At 42.9% G+C, this 17,227-nt stretch overlaps 1 protein-coding gene across 2 annotated transcripts in view; it reads left to right on the top strand.

The window, feature by feature from the left end:
* The window catches only part of myo5c (myosin VC), an 84,990-nt gene that overhangs the window by 6,352 nt on the left and 61,411 nt on the right, over positions 1-17,227 (top strand). For both annotated transcript variants that reach the window (XM_052040422.1, XM_052040423.1), the window contains exons 2-4: positions 6,427-6,537; positions 14,494-14,665; positions 14,754-14,898. In XM_052040422.1, coding sequence (XP_051896382.1) covers positions 6,427-6,537; positions 14,494-14,665; positions 14,754-14,898 — 428 coding nt within the window. The remainder of the gene's footprint in view (positions 1-6,426; positions 6,538-14,493; positions 14,666-14,753; positions 14,899-17,227) is intronic.

Raw genomic sequence — 17,227 nt, 5'->3', positions numbered from 1 at the left:
CTTGTTACCTGCTATACTTGTAATCTGTCTGATGTGTATCTAATTTGGTTATAGCAACTGTCATGGATAGCATGTTTAAACTTCTCATTTATTATTGCTGTATGTGTTGTCAGTTTTGTTTTAATTTCCCAATATATTGAATCATATGATTTTGTGGACAAATAGTCTTACACCTTAGCTAACCCCTGCCATGTTGTGTGAAAATAACATTATTAACAAATTAATTTACTTCTCTTTATTCAAAATTTTTGCAAGTGTGGGAGCAACATTAGGCTTCACCCATTTTCCCCACCTCCACTCCCATAAGTCATGCAACTCCTTCTGTTTCAGATCTGATAAGCTCTGATAATTCCGCCTGTCCAGAGGTACAATAATCATGACATTGACTGTGCTAAGAGTCCACAAGAGATGTAGAGAGCAAAACCAAACCAAAAGCCTTCAACTTCATCAACCCTTACATTTTGCTGGCCTAGGATGTTGATTACCATGATATGCAGGCTTCACGATGACATATAAGCCAAGTGGGTCCACAACAGACACAGTTGTAGTGCAGACTGGAATTGAGTAAAGCACTATCACACTTCTCAATCTTCCTTGCTGCAATAGGTCAACTCACCTCCAACAAGATTTCCACTAGAGTGGAGTTCATATACAAGGTGAGTGGGAAGCTTGTCATCCTTTATCATTTTTCACTCCAGAATCAAGATCACCCCAAACTCAGTCATTGATTTACAACTCACAAATGATGATAATTCGCATTTAGAGGCAAGGCTTTGTTGATTCCTTCACTGAAGCGTACAAGAGGATTGACGTCTGCTATAAGTCCTGAAGACAAAGATCTTTTACCGATCTGTTCCTGCCACTTAACACACACTGTCCCCCTTCCCGACAATTAGGATTTACAATGACATCTTGGACACGCCTATCACTTTCTCTATCTTGGGAGCCACCTCTCAGTAAAGGCAGACATTAGCACAGTTGGCTAGCACAGGCTTTGATCAACTGAGAAAGAGATTGTCCAAAGACCAAGACTTCAAACGATGACCCGACTGTGAACACAGACCTGTGCAGCCAAACCTGATGCTGCCTCAAAATCACCTCGTGTGTGGGTTACAGTAATCTGAACCCATCCCATCCTCATCAATGCCCCTGACTCTCCTCTCATCACAATCACACCCTCAATCTTTTGACTGTCAAATCCTAATTCAAATAGTTATTTAATGGGAATTCTGCTCATTAACTAATGAGGTTGAGATGGAAGAAGGTCCTGTCACTGTTTGAATCTTGGCACTGACAGATTTTTTTATCAAAGCCACAAAATACCACAAAACCTGTCTATTAAAATAAACAATTTGGTGTTATTAATGGATGCTGAATGACACTGAGGAAATTAATATTAAGGGTGTTTGAATAAGAGCTTGACAGAAACTTCCCGTGCCCTTTCCCATTGTCCTGATATGAACTGAGTGCCAAATTGTTAATTAAGACAGTGAAAGAGATTCATTTCAATGGATGGTGAGATTTGGAGCCAGTAGGTAATTAGAAAAGTAGCAGAGTTCAGGAAGGTGCACAGATAAGGTGAAATATAACAACTAGATAATCTCCACATGTTAAACATGAACATTGATAATTCTGGATTTATACTCTAAGCTTGATTTAGTATACGGAGCCCTTGTAAAAGATGCTTGCTTTGGATACATTCCAATGTTCAAATTCAGCAGTTAATGAAGTAGCTGGCAATAATTGGTCTCAGACGCCAAGCAAAGATTTCTCTAGTGCATGTTAGAATCAAATAGCTTAATGCTGGTATTTAAATATTTAGGATATATCAGCTATAATAATCAGTGGAGGTTGGGGAAATTCAGAGTCAAAAAATGAGGACATCAGTTTTTCCTGATTCAAGAAATCAGTGACTAAATATGGAAATATACAGTAATTATGATTTGCATTGTAAATTATCTACTAATGGTGAAAAAACGGTCTTTGAGTGGCACAGTGAGAATGGATAGTGTAGATTAGTACCCAAGGGTGGAAATAAGGGGGAGTTGGGCTCTAATGCTGGTTGAAGAACCTTGAAGTTAACTGAACTTCCGGCATTTGCCAGGGAGATATGAGAGAATGAGTCAGATGATATAAACTTCAATTCCTGTAACTATTCCGGCATTAAGTCTCTAATGAAGTGCAATCTCAACCCACAAAACATATCCTTTTTGCACAGAAAGTCAGAAGAGGATCCGATAATATAAAAATATAGAAGCAAATTTTAAGGAACTCCTATAATTGGAACAGATTTGTATTAAACGAGGGAGTTAACCAGACTGGTAGGAGGAAGAAAAAATCACATGCATATTTATATAAGGCGTATGCAGTAAAATTATTGGAATGTAGACAATGTAGGAATAGCTGGTTATCCCACAAGGTAAACTATTACATCATTCTTTTGGGACCAAGAATCCAGACTTTTTACTTGCTAGAAGTTGGTCAAGGAAAAGGTCTTAATTACAGCATGATTAGATTGAGCTTTCTTTGTGTGCTACTGCTTAGTAACAATGCAACATAGTTTTGTGTTTATTTAGAAACAAAAATACTTTGGACTCAGGCCAAAGAAGCTAAATGCACTAAAGAAAAGAACAAAACCCAGTCCTGATGGCGGGTCTCAACCCGAAACGTCGACCATCCCATTGCCTTCACAGATACTGCCTGAACCACTGAGTTCTTCCAGCCACAAGAAATTTTACAGATGCAGGAATCTGGAGCAACACACACAAAATGCTGGAGGAACTCAGCAGGTCAGGCAGCATCTATGGAGGGAAATAAACAGTCGACATTTTGGGTCAAGACCCTTCATCAGGACTGGAAAGGAAGAGGGCAGAAGGCAGAATAAGGTGATTGGGGAGGAGCATGGGCTGGCAGGTGATAGGTGAGTCCATTTGAGAGGGGAAAGGTAGGTGGGTGGGGGAGGGGGGATGAAAGGGAGTGACGCAAGAAGCTGGGAGGTGATGGGTAGAAGATGCAAAGGGTTGAGGGAGGAGGAATCCGGTAGAAGAGGGCTGTAGACCATAGAATAAAGGGAAGGAGGTGGGGAATAGATGGGCGGGTCATGAGGGTGGGGAAGGGGAAAGAGAAAGGGTGAGGGGGGCTACAGGAATGAGGGAAGACACGGGGGGAGAAAAACAAGGGGACAGGTGTGGAAAGAGGTGAGGTGTTATCGGAAGTTAGAGAAATCGATGTTGATGCAGTCAGGCTGGAGACTACCAAGGTGGAATATGAGATGTTGTTCCTCCAACCTGCATCTGGCCTCAATGTGGCAATAGGGGAGGCCATGGATAGACATGTCAGTATGGGAATGGGATGTAGAACTGAAATGGGTGGCCACCAGGAGATCCTTACTTTTGCGGCGGATGGAGCGAAGGTGCTCGACGAAGCGATCACCCAATCTGCGTTGGGTCTCTCCGATGTAGAGGAGGTCACTCCAGATTCAATAAATGATACCCTCAGATTCACAGGTGAAGCGCTGCCTCACCTGGAAGGACTGTCTGGGGCCCTGAATGGTGGTGAGGGAGGAGGTGTAGGGACAGGTGTAGCACTTGGTGCGGTTGTAGGGATAAGTGCCGGGAGGGTCATCAGTGGGGAGGGACAAGTGGACAAGGGAGTCAAGGAGAGAGTGATCCCTGCGGAATGTGGAGGTGGGGGGAGGGGAAGATGTGCCTAGTGGTGGGATCCTGCTGGAGGTGGTGGAAGTTGTGGAGAACGATGTGTTGGATGCAGAGGCTTGTGGGGTGGTGGGTGAGGACAAGGGGAACCCTGTCCCTGTTATGTCGGGGGGAGGGGGAGGGGGTGGGGGGGTCGCGGGGGATGGGTAAGGGCGGACGTGCGGGAAATGGAGGAGGTGCAGGTGAGGGCAGCATTGATGGTGGTGGAAGGGAAACCCCGTTTACTGAAAAAGGAGGACATCTCAGATGTCCTGGAGTGGAAAGCCTCATCACAGGAACAGATGCGGTGGAGGAACTGGGAGAAGGGGATGACATCCCTGCAAGTGACTGGGTGGGAAGAGGTGTAGTCAAGGTAACTGTGGGAGTCGGTGGGTTTGTAAAAGATATGCGTGGTTAATCTCTCTCTGGAGATGGAGACACGAGAGATCCAGGACCAAGTAAATTTAGGGCAGGGTGGAAGTTGGAGGCAAAGTTGATGAAATTGACGAGCTCAGCACGGGTGCAGGAAGCGGCCCCAGTGCAGTCGTCAATGTAGCAGAGAAAGAGTTGGGGGGTGTTACCGGTGTAGGCTTGGAACATGGATTGTTCCACGTAGCCGACGAAAAGGCAGGCACAACTGGGGCCCATGTGCGCACCCATGACTACATCTTTAGTTAGGAGAAAGTGGGAGGCGCCGAAAGAGAAGTTGTTGAGGGTGAGTCCCAGTTCTGCCAGACGGAGGAGGGTGGCGGTGGAGGGGAGCTGGTTGGGTCTGTTGTTGAGAAAGAAACGAGAGCCTTAAGGCCTTCCTGATGGGGGATGGAAGTGTACAGAGACTCGACGTCCATGGTGAAAATGAGGCAGTCAGGGCCGGGGAACTGGAAGTTGTTGAAGTGACGGAGGGCATGTGAAGTATCACGGTCGTAGGTGGGAAGGGACTGCACCAAGGGGGGACAAAATGGAGTCAAGATATGAGGACATGAGTTCAGTGAGGCAGGAGCAAGCAGAAACAACGGGTCTTGTAGATCTTGAGTAGGAGGTAGAAACAGGCAGTGTGGGGTGGGGGGACTATGAGGTTGGAGGCTGTAGAGGGAAAGTCTCCAGAGGTGATGAGGTCAGTGATAGTGCGGGAGACAATGGCCTGATGCTCCTTGGTGGGGTCCAGGTTGAGGGATAAATAAGGGGAGGTGTCAGAGAGATGATGTCGGCAAGATAAAGATCAGTTTGCCAGACTCCAACAGCACCACCCTTGTCTGCGGGTTTGATAGTAAGATTAGGACTTGTGTGGAGAGAGTGGAGGGCAGTGCGATCAGAGGGGTAGAGGTTGAGATAGGTAACGGGAGTGGTGAAGTAGAGACGGTCAATGTCCTGTCGGCAGTTAGAGATCCAGAGTGAGCAGAAGGCTGGAATGAGGCCTGCAAGAGGAGGAAGATGGCTTAAGGCGGGAGAAGGAGGTCATCAGTGGGTGGTGGGGAATTCTTGCTAAAAAAGTAGGCCTGGAGACTGAGGCGGCAGAGGAAGAGCTCAGCGTCATGGCGGGCGCAGAACTCGTTGAGGTGCGGGCGCAAGGCCCCTGCTAAGGATAGAATGTTGCGCCTCGGGAAGGTCGGTGGGGGGGGGGGGGGGATAGTGAAGGCATGGTTGGAGCTGTGGTCAAAGGAGAATTAGAAGGGTCGGGGAAGGTGGGGTGTGAGGAAGATGGGGGCTCAGAGGAATGAAGGTGGAACGAGGGGTAGGGTTCTTTCAGCGCTTTATCTTTGCTCCAGATTCTAGCATCTGCCGTCTCTTGTCAATATTTCGTTAATAGTCTCAGAAGGTAGTTGAGTGACTTTGAGTACATTTCAGGTTCTTGTATAGAATTTGTAGATGAAAAGCTTGTTGTTCCCAACCATCAAAACAACCTATGTGAAGCTCTCTGCATAAACTCTCACATTCAGAGGTGTCCCCTGATTAGGGGGAATACAAATCAGAATGATATGTGGTCAGTGTTATAACCAGTCTAAAAACAGCTCTGATATATGTACCGTAATATATTGGATCAGTTTATTATTGTCACATGTACCAAGATACAGGGAAAAGCTTTTGTTTTGCATGCCATGCAGACAGATCGCACCACACGTAATTACATCGAGGTAGTAAAAAGAAAAACAGAATGCAGAATATAATGTTGCAGTTGCAGAGGAAGGGCAGTGCAGGTAGACAATAAGGTGCAAGGGCCACAACGAGGTAGAATGGGAGATCAAGATTGCAAGAATTCATCTTTTAGCGTATGAGAGGTCCGTTCGAGAGTCTGGTAACAGTGGGATAGAAGCTGTCCTTGAGTCAGGTGGTATGTGCTCTCAAGTTTTTGAATCTTCTGCCCCACAGGAGAGGGGAGAAGAGAGAATGCCTGCGATGGGAGGGGTCCTGGATTATGTTATATGTCTGCCCAAGACCACAAGAAATTGCAGAGAGTTGTGAATACAGCCCAGTCCATCGTGCAGACCAACCTCCTCTCCAATGACTCTATCTCTGTTTCCTGCTGCCTCGGGAAAGCAGCCTCAACAACTAGTCAGTCCACTGCTGTAGACACAGGGAGAGGGAACTACAAGAAATAATTTACCCCTGTCTGGAACCTTTAACATAATAATTGACCAAAATGCACTGCAAAGGTAGAAATTGGTGAATTGTAGGTTTAAAAAAAGATTTCTGAGAGTGTCTCCTGCATTAATATTTTAATTATTTCGTTTCACAGTATAATAGTGTTTGGATTCCTGACCCTGATGAGGTCTGGCAGTCAGCAGAAATCACCAAGGACTACAAGAAGGGATCTGATGTACTACATCTGCAGTTAGAAGATGGCACTGTAAGTTGACACAGAACAATATAACTGACTTTTTTATGCACTTTTTTCAAAATCTTGCCAAATCACTCAACTGTTGTTTTCCTTATAAGAAATTCATGCCTTGTCAGCAGTGTACTCTTGATGCACAAGGACCATCATTACTGCAGCGGCTGAGGTTATAAATTAGACATTTCATTCCACTGGAGCTTAGCTGTGCAAATGCCCACATTGTAAAAGGGAATATTATCATGTCTCTTTCCTACTACACCCCAACCCCACCCCCCCACCTCAGTTCTACTCCAGTTGGTTGGTGACGCCAATGTGGGATCCTCAGGCTCTGTGGAGGTGGAGCAGGAGGTGCTTGTTGACGCTGGAGGGTGGATAGTGTGGGAGACGGTGCACTCCTCACACCATTTACGCAGGGATGGAGTCACATTTGAGGAGTTCCTCAGAGTGTTCCTTCCAGCAGGTGCTAACTGCCTGTCCATTCCTGAAAGCTGTCCTCCATTCTTGGCTCAGAGGGGTTGGTGGGACCATACGTTTGGACCAAAGATGCTATACAGTGCTAAAGAACCCGTGTGGTAATCGGTGAGTTTCTCGATCTCTTGCGTTCTTTTATGCAATTGATTGTGGTCTGATACAACTCATAGAACAGTACAGCACAGAACAGGCCCTTCAGCCCACAATGTTGTGCTGACGTAGCTAATCCCTCCTACCTACAGAATGCCCATATCCCTCCATTTTCCTCTCATTCATGTGCCCATCCAAGACCCTCTTAAGAGCCCCCAATGAATTTGCCTCCACCACCCTATCAGGCAATGCATTTCAGGCATCCACCACTCTGAGTAAAAAAAAATTACCCCTCGCGTCTCTTCTGACCCTACCCCTTCTCACCTTAAATGCATGCCCTCTGGTATTGGATCACTCAATAATCGGAAAAAGAAATTGCTCGTCTGCCCTATCTATGCCCCTCATAATTTTATACACTTCCAACAGATCACCCCTCAGCCTCTGCCGCTCCAGAGAAAAGAGCCCAAGTTTGTCCAGCCTCTCCTGATAGTACATTCCCTTTAATCCAGGCAACATCCCAGTAAACCTCCTCTACACCTTCTTTAAAGTCTTGACATCCTTCCTATAGTGACGTGACCAGAATTGCATGCAATACTCTAAATGCGGCCTAACCAGAGTTCTATAGAGGTGCATCATAACTTCTTGACTCCTGTACTCAATACCTCGATTAATGAAAACAATTGACTCCTATTGTTCCACAACACTGGTAGTGTAAAACAATTTTATATTTATCGGGTCTCTAAGTCAATGAGTAAAAATCCACTGGTTTTGTATGAAACATTGTTGAATTGATAAAACTAACTATATAAAACCTGTAGGTTTTGTATAGAAATAAATCTCCTAGCCTATTCTTGGTAGATATGGGATACTCATCAGGTTTCTTTCAAAGTATTCCTGGTACACTTTGTTCCCTTTGTTCTGACAAGCAGTGACTGTAGTGCTTGACAGAGCTGCCAAGAGCTTTCATAACCTACAGATTGACAAGAGTACAACTGCTGCACTGCAGAAGTTGTGTTTGAATTACTTCAAACTAGAGTAGAGGTTGCTAATTGAGATTTTGCAATTAGATCCTATAAATGTTCAGTGTTGTCAAGAAAGAACAAACTTGTTAATGTTGGAAATAAGCAGTTGATGAGTCAGCACCTGTTTTTTTTAAAAAAAATACAGCTTGTGTCATTTCAAAACGGTCATGACAATTAAGATAAATTGTGGCTCTACATACTGAGATTTACATACTGGGTTAGAAGTTGTTTCAAGCCTCAAATGGTATATTAAACCAGCCATGCACTGTGAGTGAATGCATAATTTGTCGTAGCCAACTCTGCAAGTTCCTGCACATCTTTCTGCATTTTCCCATGATTTCTGCAGTATTACCAAGTTGTCATTATTGTCTTGTGTATAATTAACAGCTGAGCATCCACATCGTACTGAGGCAGAAAATTCCTGTGAACTTTTCTAATCATCCCAATCCTCTCTCTTATTCTGAGACTCTGACTAGTTCTAGACTCCCAACCAACACCCATCTCATTAATTCATCAAAACTCGAGGGAATATAGAAATCACTGTGCTTCACTGCCTACTCAATCTCATAAGACAATTTTCTCCCTTCCCATCCTCTCCCTCTACCCCCTACTGAACCTCTGTGCGCTCCCACTAAGGTAGGGATATCCTTCCTTGTGTAAGGAAATCAAAGCTCTACCGAATATCCCAAGTTTAGTCTCACTGAGGCTTCTTTGCACTTGTACTGCAAACATTTTGTAATAAGGACCAACATATCTTTTAAGCAAAACTGGAACTGAACCTTGTTGGACCAGACTTGGAGTGAGACTTGTGATATCTATAAAAGTGATTTGAATGCACTAGAAAGCATGCAAAGATGGGTTGAGAAGGATAATATCAGAACTGCAAAGAATGAATAAACTGGGTCCCTTCCAAGCTTTCATTTTCTGTGTGTGACAGAAATGGGTAGAATGAAATTTTCCAATCTCTAATTATTTGGTTTTGTGATTTAATTAATTTAATTTAATTTGCTTTGTTTTATTATTTAGTGATTGCACAACAGTTTGTAAAGAAGTGAAATAATGTGCCAAAACATGAATGCAAATTGATAATAACTTGGTAGGAAGGAGTTAAAGAGTATTACATAGAGGCATACAGCATGGAAACAGGCCCTTTGGCCCAACTGTTACGTGCCAATCAAGATTCCCATCTAAGCTAGTCCCACTTGCCTGCATTTGGCCCATATCCCTCAACCTTTCCTATCTATGCACCTGTCTAAGTACTTTTTAAATGTTGTTAATGTACCTGCCTCAACCACTTCTCTAGCAGCTCATTTCATATACTGACCACTCTCTGGGTGAAAAAGTCACTCCTCAGGTTCCTATTAAATCTTTTCCCCTCTCACCATAAACCTATACCCTCTCGTTCTTGATTTCCCCAACCCTGGGAAAAAGACTGTGCATGTTCACCCAATTATGCCCCTCATAATTTTATACACCTCTGTAAGATCACCTCTGATTCTCCTATGCTCCAGTGACAAAAGTCCCAACCTGCTTAACCTCTCACCATATCTCAGTCCCTCGAGTCCCGGCAACATCCTCGTAAATCTCCTCTGCACTCTTTCCAGCTTAATGGCATCTTTTCTATAGCAGGGTGACCAAAACTGAACAGAATATTCTGATTGCGGCCTCACCAACATTATCAACTTCTATACCCAATAACCTGACCCCGTTGAAGGCCAGCGTGCCATGGTATTTTGCACCAGCTGGTATTTGTGTGATGGTCAGGACAGGAACCCTGGAAGAGTCTCTTCCCTCCTCCCTGACCCAGCAGCAGTGAAGCTAGGTATGGTTCCTACTAGCCAGTTGCTGCCCAGGCATCGCATGAATTCAGTGGGAGAAACTCTCTGTTACCTATCTGGTGATTCCAGCAGATATACATGTGGGTAAGTGGATACTAGCCAAGGAGAGGACTGGACACCTGTGATGTTCTCAGCACGACAGGTTGTTTATATTCAGTATCAATTTACGATTACACGAAAAAACTAGTGTGTATGTGCGAGAGGATAGGTTACAGAGAAATAAGTAGGGGAATTGGATTGCCCTGAGAAGCTGCATTGACTTGATGGGCCAAATGGCCTTCTGTCTGGAGAGAATACATAAATCCAAGATTTCTGTACATGCCTATTCAGATGTAGAAGTCCGAACAGGCTGAATGACACTGTGTTGGTCAGGATGTTCCACTGCTGGATTCCCTGTAGATTCCAGGGATGGAGCTCCATCTTGCCGAGATCCTGTACCAGGTTAAAGCTGGTGCTGGATCCCCAACCCACTGATGTGATGAAGAAGGATTGTAGGGATGTGGAGAAAATGGTGAAGGAAATATGTTTCAGTTTTGTTGATTTTTTTTAGCATAAATTTATTTTCTTCATTATTTCATTTGTATTATCTTTCAACCAGTTTTTGAATGTCTATTTTACTTGTAACCAAATATGGAGTTACCAGTCAAACAGGTCTTTCCACTTCCTTGCTCTCCCTTATTTGACTGAAGTCTTTCATAAGGACAGAGAATGTTGTTCACATTCTTTTTAACATTTGTAACAAAGGCTAATATATGGTATGTGTTTAATTAGAATGTCAGAGCTTCTAATAATAGTGACATTAGTCATTAGAAATATTTAAATATGGCTGAACTCATCCTTTAACAAGTTCTCTTTCAACTCCACTCACTTTCTCCACATCAAAGGTACGGATCTATGGGACTTGCATGAGCCCAAGCTGTGCCTGACTTCTTGCAGGATACTTGGAACAGTTTTTGCTTTGGTTCTACTCAAACCCATTTCCTCAGCTCTTTTACCGATACGTTGATCAACTGCATTGGTGCTGCTTCACGCACTCATACAGAACTCAAATTTCAGTTCATTTCAACATCCAATTTCTCTAACTTCCAATAACCTTACCCTCTTTTTTTTCCCCCCACCTTTGTTTTCCCTCATTCCTGTGGCCCCCCTCCACCCCCTCCCTTTCCCTTCCCCCACCCTCACGACCAGCCCATCTCCTCCTTCCCTCTATTCCAAGGTCTACTGTCCTCTCCCATCGGATTCCTTCTTCAGCCCTTTGCCTCTTCCACTTATCACCTCCCAGATTCTCACATCATTCTCTTTCATTCACCCCCCCCACCTCAGCTGGACTCACCTATCACCTGCCAGCCTATGCTCTTCCCCCTTCCCCCCCCCCCTACCTTTCCATTCTGGCTTCTGCCCTCTTCCTTTCCAGTTCTGATGAAGGTCTCGACCCGAAACGTCGACTGTTTATTTCCCTCCACGGATGCTGCCTGACCTGCTGAGTTCCTCCAGGATTTTGTGTGTGTTGCTCCAGATTCCAGCTTCTGCAAAGTCTCTTGTGTCTCAAACTTCAGTGCTGTCACTGCCAGTTTCTGCTTTGCTCTCACCTTCATAAAGTCCCTCTCTGACTCTTGCTTCCCATTTCTAGATATTTCTATTTCCATCTCAGCAGTTGGGCCAGCCACATACAACCATCACAAGCCTAAAGCCTCCCACAGCTATTATCAGATTTATTATCACTGACATATGATGATGTGAAATTTGTTGTTTTGTGGCAGCAGCACAGTGCAAAGAGAAAATGTTACTATAAATTACAAAAATAAACAAATAGTGCAAAACAAAAAAGGAATAACGAGGTAGTGTTCATGGACCATTGAGAAATCTGATGGCGGAGGGGAAGAAGCTCTTTCTGAATCATTAAGTGTGGGTCTTCAGGCTCCTGTACCTCCTCCCTGTTACTACCTCCGTAGTAATGAGAAGAGGGCATATCCTGGACGGTGAGGGTCCTTAGTGATGGATGCCACCTTCTTGAGTTACCGCCTTTTGAAGATGTCCTCGATGGTGAAGACGATATCTTGACTATGCTTCCTTCCACCCAGTTTTCTGTAAGGACTCCTTTCCATTCTCCCGGTTCATCCACCTTCATTGCATTTGCTCCGGTTGATGAGACTTTCCACAGAGGTGCCTCTGAAATGTCTTCCCCTCTTCCCGAACTATGGCTTCCCCTGTGCCTTTGATCGCATCTCCATCTATTTTCCGAACAACTGCTCTCGCCACCCCTCCTCTTGGACAGAGCAAGGACAGAGGACTCTTCGTCCTCTCCTTCCACCCACCAGCCTTCTCATTCAGTGGATCATACTTCACAATTTCCACCAGCTCCAGTGAGATTCCACCACAGGACACATCCTCCCCCTCCCCTTTCGGTATTCTCAATGTTCCGTTCCCTTTTGACTCCCTGGTCTGCTGTATTGTCCCCACCAACCACTTTCCATCTTGTGGCTCTTTCCCAGTCCTTCATAGGACTTGCAATACCTGTCGCTTCACCACTTTCCTTCACACCATCCAGAGACCCAAGCAGTCTTTCTGGGTGAAGAAATGATTCAATTGCACTTCTTCCAATCTAGTGTACTACATTTGGTATTCACCGTGTGGTCTGCTCTACACTGGAGAAACCAAATGAGGATTGGGTGACTGCTTTGCAGAGCACGTGCATTCAGTCTGCAGGAGTGACCTCGCCTTCCTGTTGCCTGTCACTCACACTCTGATTTACCTGCCTGCAAGCTTGAGGAACAGCACCTCATTTTTCATCTGGGCATGTTGCAGTCTTCTGGACTCCGTATCGAATTCTGCAACTTTTCTCTGTCTATATCAGAACTGGCTACTTCTGTATGTCATCCTTCTGTGGTATTGACTTGGGTTTTCTCTCTTCTTTCTTCATTAGTACAACCTGATCTGGTAGACATGAGCCTCAGCCCTGTCATTTGTAACACCTTACGCTCCTTTGTCTGTATTATCACCCTCAAACTGCCCCCATTCACTCATTTGCCAGGAGGACCTCTCCAATTTATCTCCAGCGCAACCCTGGCCTCACCCTACCACATACATTCCCTTTGTCCTGTCCATCCCTCTCCCACCACTCTACAACACAAAACTAACTTGTTTTTCACTCTTTCCCAGTTCTGATGAAGGATCTTTGATCTGAAATGTTAGTTGTCTTTCTCTTTCACAGCTGCTGCATGAATGGTTAAGTATTTCCAGCAGTTCCTGTTTTATTTAAAAATTTATTTTTAGCTGCTCATTATAAGGATGAATTACTGAGCTATTGGATGAGGAAGGATATTGTTTATTTTCTTTTTTAACTTTTTATTCAATAATCGAGCACAAAATTTGATATCTATTTTAGATATATTGTTGTGTCATGAGAAAGGACTAACTGATGATCTGGCAGTTTAGGGTTTATGTGAAGATTGGAAGTGCTTTTCGTTCAATCAGAAACCAATCTTAAATCTGAATAAAACAAACCACAAAGGCACAAGATGTGAGCTGGCATCAGTGGATTGGGAAGCTACATTAAAATGTTTGGCAGTGAACCAGCAATAAGTAACATGATTATCCTTAGCATCCAGCATGTATGGTATCTACTGGCCATGGTGGCCTAAACTGTATTGGCAAACACTGCACACTCCCCACAGATACTCGGGCACAAACATAGACTCCAAAGCAGTCAAGCCCCTTGCTCGGATGTGTGAATGGTCTCCTTGGCCAGGCCCAGGGCAGTCGTCAACCTCGGGCAGTCTGTTCCCCTTGAACAGACACAGAAAGATCAGGAATGTAGGACTGGACTGGAGTGTAGTGCAGGCATTAGAAGCAGCTTCCTCAGACACTGAAAGGAGCTGCAGTCTCATTCTGTATAAACGTGAAATCTCGACTCCTTCAGTTTATTTCTTTGCATGCTTGGGAACATTTGTGTTGTTAACACTTTCACGTATGATTTGTCTGTGCATGCAGTGTGATGATGCAATTTGTGAAAACCAATTTTGTATTCAGTAAAAATTTTGCTTAAATAACTACTTGACCTATGCAAAAAAAAGTGAAAGTAAATTGTACGTTGAATATATTGTTTATTACGAATAGTAAATAATTATCTGCATTTATGGCATATAGAGTGAAAATAAGTAAATTATATAAGCCTAACCCTAACTCCACTTTGAAGAAATTATATAAGTTGAATATTGTATATTATTATTAGTGACTAGTTATCTGCATTTGTGACTTAGAGTGAAAATAAGTAATTGAAGTTGAATAAGTTGTGTATTATTTGTTAGTAGTGAATAATTAACCATATTCATGACTTAAAGAATACTCGTTCTTTATTTGTCATGTTGGAAAACAAAGCATTTATTTAAAATATAGCATATATGATTCGTGCCGTCGCGGAATTGGTTTCAAAGTACGTTTCTTCTGCCATTGTAATGCTGCCTAATCTACCTCTGTGCTTAATTGTAGCAAGCACATTTTAAAAAGTAAACATTACTTTCTTTCCTCATTTATCTTGAACATTTTAGGAACTAGAATATCCAGTTGATCCCGTCAAGTTATTTTTACCTCCTCTACGGAACCCCGATATACTTGTGGGTGAAAATGACCTCACAGCACTCAGTTATCTCCACGAGCCTGCAGTTCTGCACAACCTCAAAGTGCGCTTTGTGGATTCCAAACTCATCTACACTTATTGTGGTAAGAAATAAAACCACAGAATATTACACATCACCTTTATGTAAATCACGAATGTGTAATGATAACTGTTATTTCTGATTTATTTTAGGTATTATTCTTGTGGCTATTAATCCGTACAAAGAAATACCAATCTATGGAGATGTTATCATCCATGCCTATAGTGGGCAGAATATGGGCGATATGGATCCTCATATTTTTGCGGTGGCAGAAGAGGCTTACAAACAAATGGCCAGGTTAATTTTTCCAATCCACTCGGTTCAGTATGAAAGTAGGATCCATGACCATGAGTTATGGTTTCACACACAACTTTCTGTGTTTTTAAAAAAAAATTATAATTCTTAGATAGTCATAGTCGTACAGCATGGACACAGGCCCTTTGGCCCAATTGGTCCATGCCAACCAAGATACCCATTTAAACTAGTCCCATTTGTCAGTGTTTGACCCATATCCCTCTAAACCTTTCCTATCTAAATGTCTTTTAAATATTGCTATTGTACCTGCCTCAACCACTTCCTCTGGCAGCTCGTTCCATATATTTGTGCAACAAATATTCCATCAAAGTCATTCCACTTTCAGAAAGAATACCAATACATGTAAATGAAAATTCTGGTTCTAAGATGATCCCCAAGGAAAGATCCATGGTGGAGTCCATAGCAATGGGTTGCAGAGGCAGGAAGAAAGAGGCTGTCTTCAGTTACTGGATAAGCAGGAGTGGGGGTCCCACTTGCCTGGACAGTAGGGGGGCATGCCGTGGGGTGGATTTTATCCAAAGCAATGGACAGCCTGTTATCGAGTGTATATATGGAAAAAAATCAGACTAGAATGTTGCTTAGTATAAAACACACAGGAAAATGGGACTCCTATCCCATCAAGCTTTTTAATGTTTCCTTGTCTCCGCTGGTTTTAGTTTACATTCTGTGCCGCATTATTTTTGTGACATTAAGAGATGTTAGATCAGTTCAGGCTGTGCTTTACTTTCCAAGTACTATGACAATCAAAATGGTGAACTTTTCTTGTTAGGCCTGCATTAGGAAATGAAATAGATCAGAAAAACGTTGCTGGAAATCCTAAATCTATAGGGAAAGATATGATCAAAAAATGAATTATATTTGGAAAATGTGCTCAAATTATATACAAGGTAATTTACCACTGCATTCAGTACAGAGGTCTAAGACATTTCTTTTCTTATAACTTAATATCAGTAAAGTTTATATCTGTAAATTGCAAAATAAGTGGATTAGGCCCTTGCATTTTGGAAAGGCCTGACCATTTTTTCTTTGACCACCTGCCATTCTGTACATATTGATTTTTATAAATTGTATTAAATGTTCATCTTGCACGTTCATCTTGAAAATCAGGAACTGCAGTAACTGTCAAGGAAGGCCAGAGTAGAGTGGAGGCAGGGAGACATTTGTATAGAGTCAGAGAGCATAGAATCAGGCCTTTCAGCTCACCATGTCCATACTGACCATCAAGTACCTATCGATAACTAATCCCACTTACCAGGATTTGATCCCTAGCTTACTATACCTTGGCAATTCAGGTGCTTGTCCAGATGCAACTGAAACGTGAGAGAGGACCTGCCTCCACCACATCCTCAGTCAGGGTCTTCCAGATTGCAGCCACCCTCTGGGCGAAAATACCCCAATTAAACTTTTACTCCTCACTTTAAACCTATGCCCTCTGCTGTTCGCCATCTCTGCCATGGGGAACATTTCTTACTCTCTACCCTACTGATGCTTTCTGTAATTTTGTCCACCACTATCAAGCTCCCCCCTCTGCTCCGAGGAAAACACACACAACATATCTAGTCTCTCTTCATAAATTAAACATTCAACCCCAGACAATGTCCTGGTGAATTTCCCCTGCACCCTCTCCTGTGTAGTGTAGAGTACAATGGGAATGGCGTAATTAAAACATCAAATATGGAATAACCAATGACAGGATGAAGTGAAGATGAAAAGTGAGAAGAAGCAAAGTGCTTTAAGAAAAAAATAGCAATTTCTAAATTCCATTTAACAGGATTTGTGCATTAACATATTGAACACTCGTGCAACGTTCCTGTGCACACTGTTCATTTGGAAGCGTTAACCTAATTTTAAAAAATGCTTCTTTACCTACTACCTTTACACTGGTGCAGTGAGTTTGAAAAACTTCTATGAACACACTTCTCCAGTTAGACTTTTTCATCCAAGTTGGCAGAGAGAAAGGGTTGGTGTCATGTTAAAGTATTACAACAACTGTTTTAATTTTTTGTAAACATAGAAGTCGACTGCTGATTGCATATCCAGAGGATTTAGTTCCTTATTTTGAGTTTTACAACAATCCATGGGAACCTTTTGATAATCAACACAATCCAGTAGAAATATAGCTCAAGATCAAGAATACAGTTATTAACTAAGAGATATTTCAATCTGATGTTTTTAAGTAAAACAAAATTATTGATTATTATATGACTCAAATAAAATGATTGTGCTAATCTAAAATTAAGATGTTAATACTCCTATTTGCTGTATTTTGTATTTGTTTGTCTCTTTAAATTATTAATGTTTTCTCAAAGAG

This window comes from Pristis pectinata, chromosome 28 (genome assembly GCF_009764475.1).
Source record: "Pristis pectinata isolate sPriPec2 chromosome 28, sPriPec2.1.pri, whole genome shotgun sequence".
Taxonomy (NCBI): domain Eukaryota; kingdom Metazoa; phylum Chordata; class Chondrichthyes; order Rhinopristiformes; family Pristidae; genus Pristis; species Pristis pectinata.
Note: the sequence above shows the minus strand (reverse complement) of the source record. Positions and strands in the feature narration are given on the sequence as shown.